General features: G+C 33.6%; 2 protein-coding genes across 4 annotated transcripts; both read left to right on the forward strand.

The window, feature by feature from the left end:
- Positions 1–1,572: 1,572 nt before the first annotated feature.
- LOC18032764 (ubiquitin carboxyl-terminal hydrolase 2) lies at positions 1,573–7,682 on the forward strand. Of its 3 annotated transcripts, XR_002904869.1 has the most exons (4): positions 1,573–1,712; positions 2,117–5,013; positions 6,883–7,205; positions 7,338–7,682. XR_002904869.1 is itself a non-coding variant. In XM_006420859.2 (3 exons), exons 2-3 carry the CDS (start codon positions 2,123–2,125, stop codon positions 7,118–7,120), a joined length of 3,129 nt encoding a protein of 1,042 aa, XP_006420922.1. In that variant the 5' UTR covers positions 1,573–1,712; positions 2,117–2,122; the 3' UTR covers positions 7,121–7,682. The 3 variants fall into 3 exon arrangements, 2 of the variants coding, with proteins under 2 accessions (XP_006420922.1, XP_024037582.1); XM_006420859.2 differs by having other exon boundaries at positions 6,883–7,682; XM_024181814.1 differs by lacking the exon at positions 1,573–1,712 and adding an exon at positions 1,773–1,871 and having other exon boundaries at positions 6,883–7,682.
- A 6,584-nt stretch (positions 7,683–14,266) lies between these two features.
- LOC18032894 (PLASMODESMATA CALLOSE-BINDING PROTEIN 3) lies at positions 14,267–17,869 on the forward strand. The gene is made up of 3 exons (XM_006420862.2): positions 14,267–14,695; positions 14,786–14,819; positions 17,323–17,869. Exons 1-3 carry the CDS (start codon positions 14,344–14,346, stop codon positions 17,567–17,569), a joined length of 633 nt encoding a protein of 210 aa, XP_006420925.1. The 5' UTR covers positions 14,267–14,343; the 3' UTR covers positions 17,570–17,869.
- Positions 17,870–17,948: the final 79 nt, after the last annotated feature.

Raw genomic sequence — 17,948 nt, forward strand, 5'->3', positions numbered from 1 at the left:
GTCGTTGACTGAAATCAAGGAGGACAAAACTTGGGAAAACAGATGGGATAAAAAAAATGGGTCCGGTTATGTTACAGCAGCTGTAAGTAACAGCAATGACATGACTAATTGACTCATGTAACAGCGGCACGTGGCGGTTAAATAGGCATATAAAATTATTGAAATAAACCGATTGTAATCCAGTTGCACAAGCTGTCAACGGTAAGTCATTGTACCGTACCCAACAGCAATTTCAAATTTTTTTTTTTTTTTTCCTTTCGTCCCTCGGTGCACGATCCAAGTTAAATGGGTTTCAATATTCTCCGATTACTCCATTCATAATTTAAGTTGTAGCCATCATTTCAATTTCCCAGCAGCAAAGACAAAAAAAAAAAAAAAAAAAATTAAATTAAGCAAATTTGAAAATATCCATCTAATAAGATATAATTTCATGGTTTTATTTGTACAACTTCTGGTCCTAACACTTTAGTACATGTTTAGTATTATTTACTTAATGAAAAAACTATTTTTTTTCAAAAAAAAATACTTAAATAATTTAAAAAGCTTATTAAAAATTTTTGTGCTACATAGTTGTATTTTGAGTAGAGCTTTTGAGAATTAAATAAATTATTTTGTATCCACTATTAAAAACTCAAATTTTAAATTTCTTAGCGAGTTTTTTTTTGTAAGTTCAATTATCTAAGATACTCTTAATTTATTATATAATCTTATTTTATTTCTTTCATAATATATATAACTTTAAAAGCTTATTTATTAAAGTACTTTTTAAAATTTTTAATAAAATTTATCATTGACAATTCTAATTAAATTTTTTTCTTAAGAGCTTTACTTTTCTCTACACTTTATGAAAAGCCATATTAGACAGAGCTTTAAATAGAAATTAAAATTTCTCAACGCATCATTAACCGTGAACCTTGGATAATTTATTTAGTAGAGGAACATAAGTATACCATTAATATTAGATTTGAGAATCGACATCTCTATCTTCTCCCATTATCATCCCTACTATTTTTCCTCTTTTCAAATCCTACATATACAAGATATTGGAAATAAATATTTAATCAATGAAAAGAAATTTTTCTTAGATATTTAGGGAAGCATTAGCTCTAATATAGATCCAAATTATAAATTAGTATACACATTGAGACACCATGAAAAACAAATAGATTTAAGATGGAAATAGGATCTATAATCTATAATTTGATTTTTTTTCCCTTTTAAATTTGATTAGCGACTATTTCATCAGCTGGTTTTTTTTTTTTGTTTTAAACTGTTGCCTCAGGTTGCCCACCTTTTGTTTGAAATAAACTTGGACTAATGCAACCTGTAATCTATTTTTTATTAAATTCAATATTATCCATTGGATTTCAGATTCCCAAATCCAACGATCCATGCAGGCCGTTTGTTACTTACAAAAGATGTAACATAGTGGCTGCCAAAAAAAAAATCTCAAAAAGTTTTACAACTTCACCGTACACCTTTTTACCTCCAGTTAAACCCTATCCTTCCTTTTTTAACTCCTCCTTTTTCTTCTGTGTTTTTTATTTTTATTTTTTATTTTTTTCCACTTTAACCGCTCTGTTCAGACAACACTACAAGTAGCGCTAAACACCTTATAATGCGCACACCATAACTTATGCTCTGTTAGATCCTAATCATCTTTGGTAATTATTCTCTAACCAATCGCCGTCCTCTTCCTCCAAAATTTTGAGGTATTATTATTATTGTCATCTTTTTTTAATTCTTTGTTCAGCTTCTGTCTTCGAATCCTTTTGTTTTTGCTTTTATCATCTGTAACAACATGCTTGCTCTTAACCATTATGATTGAAATAATCATCCGGGTCGTATTGAAATTGCTGAATCTGTAATGGGTAAATTTAAATTTTCCTTTATGTTTCTTGCTTCTATGCCTACAAATCTGTCGATTCTCTTTATCTTTTTCTTTCTCTTTATATGTTGATAGTTATAACCATACATGATATGTGTAATGAAAGCAGATACGGATATTCATAATAAAAGATGAATAAAGTAGCGATTTTTTTTCCTTCATTATTTGTTTCCTTTGCTTTTGCAAATCTTGGATATGGTGTTCAGGGTTATTTTGAATTTGTTTTAGTGACTGATGGGGAAAAGGGCTGAGAGGAAGAGTAGAGCTGCTGCTGCTAAGCAGAAGCAGGCTGCTGCCCGTGCTCCTAAGAGTGTTCTTCAACAATCAAAACCTGTTGAGAGTACTGATGATGGAGTTCCGGTCATGAAAGAGAGAAAACCATGCCCCCATCTTGACAAGGGTATTGATTCAGATAAAATTTCAGTTAAAATTGGGTCTTCAGATCCTATTAGATGCGAAGATTGTAGAGAAGGTGTAGGTGATAGACGAGGGAAGAAGGGAAAGGGTAAACATGGTAAGAAGAAGGGCAGTTCCTTGGTGGATTCAAAAGCAATTTGGGTTTGCTTAGGTTGTGGACATTATGCTTGTGGAGGGGTCGGACTTCCTACAACCCCTCAAAGCCACGTGGTTCGGCATGCTAGACAAACCCGTCATCCCTTGGTGATCCAATGGGAAAATCCTCATCTCCGGTGGTGCTTCCCATGCAATACACTCATTCCAGTTGAAAAAACGGAGGAAAATGGTGAAAATAAAGATGCTTTATCGGAGGTTGTAAAATTAATTAAGGGGCGATCTACAGAAATTTCATCGGTGGATGTTGAGGATGCTTGGTTTGGAAGTGGCAACGTCAATAGTGAAATCAAATCTGAAAGTACCGTAGTGAGTGGGAGTGACTTAGATGGAAATGCTTGTTATGTGGTAAGAGGGTTGGCTAATCTTGGAAACACTTGCTTCTTCAATTCAGTGATGCAAAATCTTCTTGCCATGAGTCAGTTGCAGGATTACTTCTTGAATGCGGAGTTAACTTTTGGACCTCTTACTATCGCTTTGAAGAAGCTTTTTGCTGAAACAAAACCAGAGACGGGATTGAGAAATGTGATAAATCCAAGATCCTTTTTTGGGTGCATCTGTTCCAAGGCTCCCCAATTCAAGGGATATCAGCAGCATGACAGCCATGAATTGCTTCGTTGCTTACTTGATGGACTGTGTAGCGAGGAGTTGGCCTTCAGAAAAAGAAATAGCCCTTCCGAGGGAAATGGAATTTCCTCAAATCAGGGTCCTGTTTTTGTGGATTATGTGTTTGGAGGCCAAATTGCTAGTACTGTTCGTTGTGTGGAATGTGGACATTCCTCAACAGTGTATGAGCCATTTTTAGATCTTTCCCTTCCGGTTCCTACAAAGAAAGCTCCATCTAAGAAGACTCAACCCGCCTCTCGAGCCAAGAAAACTAAACTGCCGCCAAAGAAAAGTGGAAGAATTCGATCTAAAGGTACCAAAGATACTCATGCAGTAATAACACAAAGTATTTCAAATCTATCAATCAGCAGCAAGTCTCAAAGCCTGACGGAGTCTACTGCACCTCTTAGTGAAAATGTGGTGAGTTCTTCTGGCGGTTCTCAATTACTAGATTCAGTTGGCTCACCTACCGTGGCCACCCAATGTGGTTCAGCTTTACAGAATGTCCCAGCTGATCCACTCCCTCAGCATGACCAAGTTATTGATATTCCAGTTGAACAAACAGTGGCTTCATTGGATGATTTTTGGTTGGATTACATTGAACCTAAAACTACTGGAGATGTGCTGGATTCGACTTGGCAAAAGAGTGATGTGTCAGTTATTCAAGATTCTACAGATTTTGCATGGTTGGATTACATTGAACCAGAAACTATATCAGATGAGCATGGCTTGACTTTGCAAAATAATGATGTTTTGTTTGTTCAAGATTCTGGAGAGAAGAATGAGGTGTCAGATGATTCTTTAATTAATTCTAATCAGATTCCCTTACTTGATTCAAAGCCAAATCTACAAGCAGATTCTTCTTCTGGGGATGCTGGCGAGGATGAGCTACCACTAGTGGTTCAAGATTCAGAAGTTATCTTGCTTCCATACAATGAAGAAATTTCAACTACTGCAGAGAAAATAAGTGGAGAAGGTGAGGCCTCCTCATCAGTTGTGGGCTGTAGACAAGAGGAAGTGGACTTTGATGGTTTTGGTGACTTATTTAATGAGCCTGAGACTGCTATAGGACCAGTTCCAAGGCCATCTTCGGGTACTGAAAGTGTGGGGAGTGGTTTTGTAGTAGGAAACAGCAGTGACTCCGATCCAGATGAGGTTGATGATTCAGATTCTCCAGTGTCTGTTGAGAGCTGTTTGGTTCATTTCATAAAACCAGAGCTTCTCACTGATGATAATGCTTGGGATTGTGAGAGCTGTTCAAAGACTCTGCAACGCCAGAAGTTGGAAGCTTTGAAGAGGAGGGCCAAACTTGCTTCTAAACCTTTGATCAATGGAGGTGAAACCAGCAACCAAAATGATATACAGGGTTCAAGTCTTACGGATGTTGACAGTCTTTGTAATGGAGATGCCAAAACTAATAATGATCTGAACACTTTCTGTGAAAGCTTGGTTTCGCAGAGTGGGAAGACTGATTGTTTTAATCAAGATTGTGCAGAAGTTGAAAGTGGCCTAACAAATGACGTGAATCCAGCTGTTCCGCAAAGGGAAAAGGGAAAAATGAAGATTAATGATGCAGTGGAAATGCAATCACGTTCTTTGTGTTTGCGTGATTCTTGCAGTGAAGAAAGCATTACTGATCAAGATGAAGGTTCTTGTAGTGTTGATGGGGCTACTAGTAGTGGGTATTCTGCGGAAAAAGTTTACCAGAGTGATTCTCAGCTTGTTGCTGGAAACTGTGAATCAGAGGAAAGCAAAGTTGAGGAGATAAATTCCAAAATTGTAAAAGTGAAGAGAGATGCAACCAAAAGAGTACTTATAAATAAGGCTCCACCTATTTTGACCATTCATCTAAAGAGGTTCAGCCAGGATGCCCGTGGTCGCTTGAGTAAATTGAATGGCCATGTCAATTTCAGTGAAATAATCAATCTTAGACCTTATATGGATCCCGGGTACCCCTTTACATTTATCAAATTTATTAAAGAAGAAAAATGTTATCTCTTTTTTCTCTGTGGTTTTATCCATTCTTTTGGTTTGGGCACGATTATCTGAATATATACTGATTACTTTTTGGATGCCTTTTTTTTTTTCCTCCCTTGATGCCTTTTTTTTTTCCTCCCTTGATGCAGATAATTGTTACTGTTGTGTGATACCTGTAAGTAAATGGTCTAGGATGTTACGGATAACATTGTTTTATTCTGCGGGCAGATTGATATTGTAAACTAAAAAGGATCGTCTGATGTTTAAAGTGGCTAGAATCTATAGTTATATATAGGCTAGGTTTTTAATGGTAACATCTTTTGTGTCGGTCATAGGCAAAAATGCAAGTTCTGTGCATAAGGATTATAAGGACTGTCTGGAGTTAAATATTTTAGTCTAAATCAAACTGTCCTTCCAATAAATGTACAACTTCCTTTGTTGCAGTTGTTCTCATATAAGACCTGGTTGGGTGTCAAGGGGATTTCCTAGTGAATATGCCAATCCTGAAACCCTTTTGTATTATGGTATTTGTCTGTTTATTCATGATCATAATATGCTTTAAAAAAAAATTAACTTAAAATTAGAAGCTTGGATGATGGTTGTTTTAGTTGAGCTAATTGGAATAGAAAAGAAAATTCTCTTTACATGTTTTGGTTGAGTGAAAGGATTCTACCTTCATTTCACAGGAAGTGTTCTTCACTAAAAGAAATTTCTCTTGTTCCCGCGATAAGTCTTGTATGGCCTAATATTATATGTTAAAGCAGGTTATGTTAAAAAACTTCTAATTGCTAAAATGAAACTTGGCTATTTGTTATATTGTCAAAAGTTTCATAATACCTATGTTTGATTGGCTTCCCAAAGAAAACCTCTTCTTAAGTTACATTTCAGGAGATGCTCATGCAAACTCTGAATAACTCCTAATCTTTATTACATACAGTGCACATGAAAGTTGCTGGTACCTGAAAAGAAGGGTATCGTAGGGTAGATACTGCTTTCACCTTAGCTACTGTTACACCTCTTCGGTTACTGTAGGGTGGAAACTGCTTTCCCCTCAGTTACTGTTACACCTCTTATTTGATATCTTATCTTTTGTTGTACTCTTTATCTTTTTGTTTTCGTACAAGTTTATTTGGCTGCCTCTGACTTAAGTAATGTGAAAATTAGTTGTTATGTTATCATTTTGGAGGAGAAACACATTATTGTTAAGTTACCTGTAAACCTAAAAGCTTAAACAGATAGGAGTATACCCAGAATATTATATTTACCCTTTAATCCTCACTCTGGTGCAATGCGGATGCAGATGCAAATCAAAATCCAGACATAAAATGAGATTACTAAATTTATTAAGGATTGTTCAAAGAGGTATTGCTACCTTGTTAGGTACCTACAAAAACCAAAGCTTAAACCGCTAGGTACGCAGGAGTGCAATGACAATATCGTGTTAACTTAGGTTAGCGAGGTGACTTTGAAAGATACAAGTTGCCTTCTTGAACTTCTTTAAACCTTTTAGCAAGCCTGAGGCTGCAGTACTCGCCTTGGTATTCACCCAGGCATTTTGACCCAAAATAATTTGCTGCATCGAGTAATTATGTAGTCTAGATAACATGTTATACCCTGTTTGTCACAGCTTCCATTTATATTTTCTGAGCTTTAAGCTCAGTGATGTATTTCTCCTCATTTGAAGATCAAATGTTCTTTTCTGCTGCACATTTTACGTTAGGTGACCTGTTGGACTCCAGTAGTTCACTTTGTTAAAAACAAAAGTTGAAAGTAAAAATTTTAACGCTGTGGCAATCATATGTTTCAACAGCTGAATTTATGTTCATTTCCGCAATTTGCAGGTGCACAGACCATGATAACTATGATTATCGTCTAGTTGGCGTAGTGGAGCATTTGGGAACCATGAGAGGTGGTCACTATGTTGCATATGTGAGAGGAGGTCCAAAAAATAAAGTTAAGGCCAAGAAAGAAAGTGTTGGTGGTGTATGGTATCACGCTAGTGATGTCTATGTTCGTGAAGTTTCTCTGGAAGAAGTTCTTCGCTGTGAGGCATACATCTTATTCTATGAAAAAATTTGAAACAATTTGTTTTTAATACATGTGATGTTACTTGGCCCAAAGTCAGCTCCGACAAAGGGGAGGAAGAGATGCATGAAGACCGCAGGTGAGTGTATAACAACGATAACAATATATCTGATACCCATTTTTTTTTAATTTAATTACAGGAGTTCAGAGATGTATATCATTGAGCCATGTCATCAAAAGATGTGTAATTCTTTTTGACCCCATTTCATAGGGATCTTTGGTGATCTGAATTGTGAGGCTTTTGGTAGGACGCAATGCACCTTACCAGATTAGCAGTCGAATAGCATACCAATCTTTACCATCTCAACCGATTTGTTTGAATGTACAATTGGATCTCATTCACATTGCATGAGTTGGCTCATTCTCACGTTTCTTTTTCGTCAAGCAACTTCACAATATCTGGCAAATATATGCTAGGATTGGTGTCTTTCCCCTATAGCTTAAGTTCCGGATACACAATTGGTGCATTGTGTTAGAGGTCAGCAAAGCATCTGTCAACTACATCTTTGCAGTCACCAAGAAGTAATCCACTGTTTCAGTAGAATTTGAAATTATACATAGCATGGCTCTGATTGTGTTTGGAAATCACAAGTTGGCTTGATTCTGATGGAGCTCTAATTTTGGAAAGGACCTGAGAGATTGTTTAACATGTCAAGATGTTAGTTCAAACATCATTATTGATTGGTAATCATGCACTGAAATTTCAAAAAAAAAATTGTTTTTCTTTTGAATCTGTGCTCTCGAGATGTTTATTTAAAGGTTGAATTATATCTTTAGAACCCATCCATGTGTACCTTTCTGCATTTTGCTACATCTAATTATTGGACACCTCAATTAGATCAAATTCAGCCACAAGGCCCACAAGTAGTTTAGAAAATGTTTTTGGATGGTAGCTTAATAATACCCGAAAAATTGGCTACGTGGATGATAATTTTTCATTTAAATAAAGTTGATACAGTTCTTTCAAGTAGTGATTTTATCCTGTTTGCGTCAACTTATTTATTAAGCGCATTATATTTCCATTAGACTTCAATCCGTGAACTTGTTTATGATGTGAATAATCATGTCATATCAACACATTAACCTATTTACGACCAATTAATGGTATAATGATTTGATTTAATGATTTTTTGTTTTTATGATTAAAATTTTATATCTTGGATTAGCTAAATTTTCTTCTTGTTTACTATCGTTGCCAGGAATGTATTATGTATATGTTTAATTTTTTGAAGTTGCATTAGGATGAAATAATGGGTAAGGATTTTGACACCCCTCTAAATTTCTTACAAAACCTCTCTTCAATGGAAATCACCTAAATAACCAAAGATTTAGCTCTTTTTTTTTTAATGGAAATTCAATTAAACACTTAAATAAAATATTTTTTAATGATTTCTTACGCCACCATATTTCATAGTTTATATTTATATTCTAAAATTTAATATAGGTTTTTTTTTTCTTTCTAGAAACTTTTAAGAATTAAGAATTATAGAGATAGAAATTATGTAATGAGAAGAAAATAATTTAAAATTTTAGAATTTGCATGGATTTATAAACAAAAACTTGAAAGTTATACACATTTTAGGGTGACAATGATAAGGTGATTGATTTTAATTTATGAGTTAGTGTTTTATAAATTAAGATGGGGTATTTTAAGGAATAAAATTCAAAAGGTCCACTCTAAAATGGGTCAAAGTCATAATTGTGTCAAATGCGAAAATAAGCCGTGTAATATTTGTGTAATCGTGTTGTGTTGTGTTATCCTTTTTTTTTTCTTTCTTTCTTAGGAAGTGTTATTCGTTTACTAGATTGTTTGTGTGTGTGTGTGTGTGTGTATAATCTTTTGACATGACTATAAAGAGATGTTAGCTTAAATTTGACAGTCTGATAACACAAGCTTCCAATCGATATACATCATAACTCACCATGCTCTCCACTGAAAATTCTAAATTCTTAATTCTTCTAAAACTTTTGTACTCAATACTTCAATTTTTGCATATCTCACATAATACACCATTAGTTGTGGATTAGAAATGAAAATTTTGGGATATGAGTAATCTGAAGTTTTATAGGGGGAGTAATAATCTAACGGGTGATAGTGTTCATCTTCTAGTGAGTGACAATCCCACAAAATACTATCTAGTTAATCTATGCCTTTAACACTATTCATAATAAGTCATAGAATTCTGTCACAGGTGCTTAGGCCATCTCTAATGTGACACCTAAACTAACACTAAACCACCTTTTACACCATTTTTAGTTTAAAATATTTCTCCAATGTAACACCAAAACAAACACCAAAATGGTGTTATGAATAGTATTGCACCAAATACGGTGTAACACTATTCATTTGGTGCTAGGAAAAAAAGTCTCAAATATCCTTATTACTTTTCTTATTTACATATATGTCTTATTTTATATAATATTTTAAGTTATTATTATTATTATTGTTGTTATTATTTTTATTTCATTTTTTTAATTTTTGAATATTATACTAATATTTTAAATAAAAATTATTCAACACAAAAATTAATAATAAAAATAAAATGCCAATAACATTAATTACTAGATTACATATTACAAATGAAAAATACAAAATTAAATTAACACAATTAAAAAGCTACTACTACTAACATAAATTAGAATAATTATTTAATAATTTGGGAGATCATTATAAGATCCTCCAATATCATCAAAATATTAGATATAAAATTATTATTATTGTTATTGTATTTTTCTATATTAATGTAATGTTTAATTTTCATAATGTACTAATTTAGTTAATTAAATGCAAATTTAATAATTTTCTATTTTTTTTGTTAATCAATATAAAATTACTTATTACTTAATTATCTATATTAATAGTAATATTTATTGTGTTAATTGAATTAATTCTTGAGAATTAAAAGAATAAAAAGAAGAATATTCTTTTTGGCGTAAATGGGTTGGAAATGAAATAGTAGTTTGGTGTGAAAAATGTATATTTTTAGTGTTGGTGTTACACCAAAATGGTGTTAAGCATTGGAGATACCCTTATCATATGATAAACACCAATATCCACTAAATCATGTTTCTTATAAGAGAATGTTATTAACCACTAATCTATATAAAAGTTAAATAATGACTATAATTTCGTTGTCGTTGGACTTCATTTTTTGTTATCTATCCAACGATAGCATAAAATCGACACTTCATCTTATCAGGGCTATTTAACAACAAAGAATCATTATTTGTATTTTACCAACACACTTGAATATTAATACTAAACCGAGTGCATAAACAATTATAAAGAGGGTCTCTTTAAGTTATTTAATGTAACTTACAGTTGGATAAATTTTATTCATTGCTCTATCTAACCCTACTATTTTGTTAATGGAACTTATATCCAGGTAAAATTCATCTTCTAGATTCCATTATTTTGTTACTAATTTCTGTAACAATTTAATTATAAATAACAATAAATGCAACTTAATATACCTTATAGAGAATCCAAATAAATGACAGGAACAAGATAAGTATGAATTCATTGGGTAATATTTACAGCATGCTGAAATGTGTAAGAACTCTCTCTACCCAAGGAATCAGTGTCAGTGGTGCCTCGGTTCAAATTTAATTAAAAAAGTCAAATGAATCTTTACCATTGAAGCTTCATACTCAACAGTGTGGAAACGGAATCCAATTCGGTGAAAGTTATAGTGGAAGTATGGACCAAAGGACAGTCGATGAGAGAGTAGAACACCAGGATCAAAGTGTAAATTCACATTAGAAGCAAAATACTAACGGTCCCAGAGATAGAGACTATGAAGCAGAGTGGCTGTCAATGACTATAAGGTTAACTTACAGTGCAGTCCTTGCTGTTTAACTAAAATTCAAATAGGTACATAATCCCCATCATCAACAAACAAAGTCCTCTATTTTTTCAATATTACTAAAATTACTATTAAAAATTTACAAGGATAATTAACGGAACGATGACGAACATAAGAAGTGTATAGTTGATTGGCATAGTCAATAAACAAAGTCCTTAATTTCTTTTTTATTTTTTAATACTATATATAATTCTACTTATATTACAATTAATAAATTTATCAAAACTTTTGGTCAAAACAATAACAGGGATAAAAGTCTAAAACTCGAACAATCTTGATCAGAACAATCATAACTTAAAAATAAGCTCCAAAATCGGAAGAAGCTTTTCAAATAAATGAGAATTTAATCAATTTTACCATTAAACTGGATCAAAACCATTCTTTGAAAGTTGGGGAAGGGAAGTGAAAAATAAATTATCAAAGGTGGTTCTCAAGTCCTCCTTAGTTTTTATTTTGTCATTTTAGTCCTTAACTTTCAATTAAAATTAACTTAGCAATACGGCTAAATGTCCGATTTAATCTCTTTAAACACTACTAAACTAAATTTCACACAAAGTGGTTCAAGAAATTTTATATTCATATTGTATAATTAAAATGAGATTCACTACTTTCGTATCCCAATAAAATTAGTATTGTCCAATCCCAACTGGTCCAACTCGTCCCATCAAATCTTGTTTCCATCTCTAGCATGGACTCCATACCACTCCCTAAACTTTTGAGTTGAGGCTGTGGGCTGGTAGGGCCTTAAAAATAAGCTACAAGAAATGTAACTTAAAAAAAAAACCCTTACAAAGAATCCAAATGAATGAAAGGAACAAGACAAGTATGAATTCATTGGGAAACATTTCGCATGCTGAAAAGCGAAGAACTCTCTCTCCCCGAGGAATCAGTGAGCCAGTGGTGCCTCGGTTCAAAATTTAATTAAAAGACAAATAAATCTTTGCCACTGAAGATTCATACCCGCAGTGTCAAAACAGAATCCAATTCGGTGAAAGTTATAGTGTAAGCATGGACCAAAGGGCAGTCAATGAGAGAATCCAACACCAGGATCAAAGTGTAAAATTCACATTAGAAGCAAATAGCTGTCAATGACTATGAGGCTATTTACAGTGTAGTCCTTGCTGTTTAACTGAAATTCAAATAAGTAAATAATCCAGATAATCAATAAACAAAGTCCTCCATTTTTTTTTCAATATTGCATACAATCCTACTAAAATTAAAATTAGAAATTTATAAGGATGATTAACGCAACGATCACGAACATAATAAGTATAAAGTTCACATAGTCAATAAACAAAATCCTTCTTAATTTTCTTAATATTACATATGATTCTACTAATATTATAATTAAAACTTTGTCAGGGTCCTTGATTAGCACAATGACAAGTAACATATTCTGAAAATTAAATGACCTTGATCAACACAAGCATAACTTATAAATAGGTTCTAATGTCAGAGGAAATTATTCCAAACAAAAGAGAAATTTAACCAATTTTACCACTAATGACAATGGTCTCAAGGTTGAGACGTGAGAATTACTTAACGAAACAGTGGTTCTTAAGACCTCCTTAATTTCTATTTTATCATTTTAATCCTTAACTTTCAATTGAAATTTGACTTAATAATATGATTAAATGTCCAATTTAATATCTTTAAAAACTACTAAGCCAAATTTCACATGAAATTATTCAAGAAATCTTATATTCATATTATGCAATGAAAATGAGATTCATAATACTTTCGTATCCCAATCAAATTAATATTGTCCAATCCCTGCTTGTCATTTCTTGTTTCCATCTCTAGCAGGGGGTCAATACTGTTAACATGAATATTTTTTTAATAATGATTTTCATGATAACAAACTAGATTAAGATTGATTAAGTCTTTAAATGCTCAAACGTTTTTCATACATTTTAAATAAATCACTATTTTGAAGTAGTAAAGGTTTGTACTTAAATGAAAATTGATTTTATGAAAGTTGTCTTTTAATTTCATGTCCTTATTAAAAATACCTTCTGGACACTGTTGGCGATTCGATAGTATGATAACGGCTAACCGATATCAAACAGACTTGGTGATTTAGTTTCTGGACACTGTCAGCGATCCGACATCTTGATAACGGCTACCCGATATCAAATAGACTTGGTGATTTAGTTTCTGGACACTGTCAGCGATCCGACATCTTGATAACGACTAACCGACATCGAACAAAATTAAGAATTAGCCTCTGAGCATTGTCGGTAATTCGACTTCATGATAACGGCAAACCGACTTCTTGAAAACGGTAAGCCAACATTTTCTTTGTAGGTCACTGGAAGATAACGGCAATCCGACATTTTCATAACAGTGATCCGATAATTTGAAAATCTATCCAATAGTCACTTGTTCAAATCAAAACGACGATCCGACTTCAAGCAAAAAGTTAATAACGGCTAGTTTTCAGCTCCAACTATAAATAAGCTCAATCAAATTCAAATAAAGGTTGATCACAATGTTATCATTAAGCAAATTATTGATCATACAACTTTCATTGAGTTTTAAATTCTTGTATATATCTCATTTACTCACCCTTTAGAATTTCATTTGTAATCAAATACATTGTGCGTGAGAGATTTATTTTGTAATCTTTTTGAAAATCAAATTAAGAGGTTATAAGTGTTGGGATACACTTGGGTTAAGAGATTGAGGATAATATCTTATTGTAAAGGTTTATTGACACCTTAGAAGTCAATTGTAAGAGTAATTGAAGCCTTGGAGGTTTGCTTAGTGGAATCCTCAAGTCTGGTGAGCTTGAAGGCGTGGACGTATGCACGATTAGCCGAACCACGTAAAAATCAAGAGTTTGATCTCTCTTCCCTTATTCTTTTATTATTGTGCTTGATTAAATTTATTATTTTTGTTCTTATTAAGACAATAAATTAAATTGTTTTGTGGTTTGTTTTGCATAAGTTTTAAAATCTTAATTCACCCCCCTCTTGAGTTACTTAGATAGTATTTCAAATACCACTCTCTAAACTTTTGCCTTATGCCCAAAATGATAGGGAGGATTTTTCTGATTGAACATGCAAACTATATTTTTATTTGAATTATAGTTAAACAACAAGGACCTTACTGTAAACTGTTCCATATAAATATATAATAATCCCAAATAGCAATACGTTCCCACTGGCAAATCCAAATCAAAACCAAAAAGCAAAAATAAGAAAGAAAAACAGCTGAAAAAAAAAAGAGAGAAAAGAAAACTCCACACTCTCTCTCTCACTGGCTCAATATTCTTTCATTCTCTCTTCTCTCTCTTCCTTTACTAAGCAAAAGCCAAAGCGAAATTCACTATAACTCTTCTTCTCTTCCATGGCATCACATCAAAATCTCACACTACTATCCTTCACAATAATTTTCTCATGCATGAACATGATCATGCTGAATGTCATGGCAGCAAATGTCCCAGTTGAAGGAACTGGCAATAGCACCTGGTGTGTTGCAAGAAGCGATGCAAGCAACCAGGTCTTGCAGACGGCTCTGGACTATGCATGCGGGACTGGCGCTGACTGCACCCCTATACAACCCAATGGCCTCTGCTATCTCCCCAATACCATCCAAGCTCATGCCTCGTATGCTTTTAACAGTTACTTTCAGAGAAAGGGCATGGCCCCTGGCTCCTGTGACTTCTCTGGCACTGCCACCATTGCAAAAACTGATCCCAGTGCGTTTTCTTAATCTCTTATCACCTTTTTTTTGTCTTTTTAAAGTGGGTTTTTGCTTATTTTTGTGTTTTGTGTTGTGTGTTTCTTAGGTTATGGATCTTGTATGTATCCGTCTTCTCTGAGGTATGTTCTGTTTTTCCCTTGTTTCGTAAAGATTAAAAAAGTTAACCAACTCGATATTTTCCTCCTTTTTGGGTCTGTTTATATATGTTTCTTCATCTTTAAGTTATTGGGTATCTTTCTTTCCCACCATCTTATATTCTGTTCTTGATTGAAAAATTGGAGGACATACACTGACTTTGATAATGATGAAATGGATGCATGATAAGTGTCCATTTCTTCAATGACCGTTCATTCGAAGTTGTGGTGGTCCCAAATCCCATTGCTCAAATTACAATGTCCTTTTTTTAAAAAAAAAATTTTGGGCCTTGGGTGCGTCATTTTGCTTGTACCACTTGTCTGCCTCGGGCATATTTCAGATAAAACCTGTTGCTTAAGTTTACACCGTTGGATGGTCCTCCTGGTCCAAAATATCCGGCGGCAAGGACAGCACTGATAAATAACCCGTTGCAGTGACATTGGGAAGTACCTTGTGTAATTGTATGATGTAGTGTTTGTTTTTTTTTTTTTTTTTTGAGGCCTGGTAACTGATGCACATGGAGTTTTACTGTTGGAGCTTTTAGGTCCGCCAAAATAGACTGCTGTCATTGTCATTTGGTCAAACTAGTTCAAGAAAATGGTCTGGTTTGTGGGGCAGGGCAAATTTCCAGGTGAAAAAAAAAGTTGATAAATCCTTAAAACTGCGGACGCTTCTTTGGGAAATAATTTAAAAACCCACCAATCCAGTTGGCCAAAAACTTTGTACTCTTTCTGAAATGTTTACTTGAAGATTGCATGTTGCAGGTGAGATGTCATGTGCCTTATGGTCGGACTTTGCCTCCCACACTGTAGCCATTTGCTCTTAAATTTTAAGGAACCATATGAAACTTTATATGGACCATGTCCAATTTTATCTTGCGTGTTGCATAGGTTGTATATAAGTTACTTTAAGGCTGGTGAGAACTGAGAACTTGGCACACATAGTCTTTAGAGTCTAGAGATCTCTGAAGTTGGGCCTACTGGCCACTAGCATTCCATCTTTTGCTACATCGCTTGGCTTTAACTTTTCCCCAAGATAATCTTGCAGGCTATATTTTTATTTTTTCTTTATTGTATCTGTATGTTGGCACTCATATAATACACTCATCACAGAATCACTTTGTAAATTAACTTTATTTCAAAGTTTGTATTATAGTACTTGTTCAAAGAATAAGTGGTTCATCTGAAGAGTACTAAAAGATGTATTAAGTGTGCACTATTAAAAATCTGCTTTAACTTGGGACCGTGTTTTTAAGTTATTTAGGTGATCCTAATATGGGAACTTTACCAAGTATAACCGAGCCAAAATTATGTTTGGCATTTTTATGTATTGACTTATTTATGATTCATTGTTTTCTTCATGTAATTTAGCAGCGAAACACATTTCTTCGATGTAGGTCTATCCATCCTTAAATGTATTAAACCGGCTTTGCTCTAGGGATGGCAAAAATCCCTACGGGAACGGGTACTCTCGGGAATTTTTCCCATTCGGGGAGGGTATGAGGATAATTTCATACCCAATTTCTTATTCGGGGAGGGGACGAGAAAATTTTTTTACCCAATTTCTTATTCGGGGAGGGGACGGGGATGAGGTGGAATCCCCATCCCCTACCCATTTCCCCATTTTAATTTTTAATTTAATTTTAATTTTTTAAAATTACTAGTAAATAAATTATAAAATTATAAATATTGGTAAAAATAAAAAATATCAAAATATTTATATTATTAAACTTTTAGGCCTAATTAGCTAATTAAAGTTCTAAATTTTTATTTAGGACATTAAAAAGACCGAGTAGATTCTATTAGCCAAACATTTTTTTTAATTTTGATATTCTTTAAATATTTTAAACTTAAATCTATTTTTTATTTAATTTTAGATGTTATAATTGCCCACAACGAATCACAATTTTAATATCTAATCTAATCTAATCTAATATTTACTTTTGATTTGCTCCGATTTAACTATTGTGTTGTAAAGAGAATAGTCCACATTTATAAAGTGCCCACGCCACCATTGAAAAAGTTAATTTTGAATCTAAATTCGATTTTATTTGTAACAATTTTGTATTAAACTATTAATTTGTTCATGATAGTTTGTAAAATAAGTTTGTATCCCTTGCATGTTGTGTTACTTACTAATTTAATGTATGTGACTTTTGTAATAGATATTAATGTAAGATATATTTTGAACTTTACTTTTATTTGAATTTTTTATTTTAATATGATTAACTCAAAATAAAAAAAAAATGTATTAGTTATTCGGGGATCCCCTGTTATTATTCGGGGAGGGGATGAAGATTCTCTCAAGTAATTTTGACGAGGACGGGGAGGGGATGGGGACATACGCAAAATATCGGGGATGGATACGGGGAGATCGGTCCCCTCCCCTCCCCATTGCCATCCCTACTTTGCTCTATGTTTTTTGTTCAAGAACTTGCTTATTTCATCTCAAAGCACTATTAACTATTTGAATTATGCAAATTTTCAGCACTGCTGGAGGGACACCTACTCAATCGTCCACACCCACAACAACTACCACGACCAACCCTAACCCGACAACACCAGCGACCACTGCTCCTCTGAATAATGACGGTGGTAATGGAGCCAATCCCGGAATGGGCCCTCCAATGCCCACCACAGATGACTCCAAAGCTTCATCAAAGTTTATTGCCATGAAACTCATTACGTATGTCTCTTCCAGCCTAGTTCTGTCATTGACATCTCTATACATTTAGCATTAATTGTAAGCTGGAGTGGCCCTGCAACACCTTGGTATGAAGGAAAGAGGCTTATACAGTTTTGTTAAGAGTTGAAGCTTTTGTTTAGGACCATCAAGGTTTGTTGATGACCATTCGATTAGTTTTATTAATTTTCTTATATTTGCTGTGAAAAGGACAGTTAGCAAGCTTCAAATTGGCTGCTGATTCGTTTTGGAGGAAATGAACTTGGTGAAGGTTAGATAATTAATCTTTGCTATATGAATTAACAATGTAGGCAATATCTATTCAATTCAATGGTCCAGTCAATTCTTGTAATTTTCTTCTATACTTGATTTTAGTGGTAATGCTAGATTCTTATTTTAATAGCTTAAATTCTGGGATCAAACGATCAATT

This window comes from Citrus clementina, unplaced genomic scaffold, assembly GCF_000493195.1.
Source record: "Citrus clementina cultivar Clemenules unplaced genomic scaffold, Citrus_clementina_v1.0 scaffold_9, whole genome shotgun sequence".
NCBI classification, from domain to species: domain Eukaryota; kingdom Viridiplantae; phylum Streptophyta; class Magnoliopsida; order Sapindales; family Rutaceae; genus Citrus; species Citrus x clementina.

What these genes read in the sequence shown, in the direction of transcription:
- LOC18032894 (XM_006420862.2), top strand. Translation starts at nt 14,344, where the DNA reads ATGGCATCACATCAAAATCTCACACTACTATCCTTCACAATAATTTTC. An exon ending in CATTGCAAAAACTGATCCCA is followed by an intron (nt 14,696 to 14,785) that starts GTGCGTTTTCTT and finishes TGTGTTTCTTAG; the next exon opens with GTTATGGATCTTGTATGTAT. An exon ending in ATGTATCCGTCTTCTCTGAG is followed by an intron (nt 14,820 to 17,322) that starts GTATGTTCTGTT and finishes GCAAATTTTCAG; the next exon opens with CACTGCTGGAGGGACACCTA.
- LOC18032764 (XM_006420859.2), top strand. Translation starts at nt 2,123, where the DNA reads ATGGGGAAAAGGGCTGAGAGGAAGAGTAGAGCTGCTGCTGCTAAGCAG. An exon ending in AGACCTTATATGGATCCCGG is followed by an intron (nt 5,014 to 6,882) that starts GTACCCCTTTAC and finishes CGCAATTTGCAG; the next exon opens with GTGCACAGACCATGATAACT.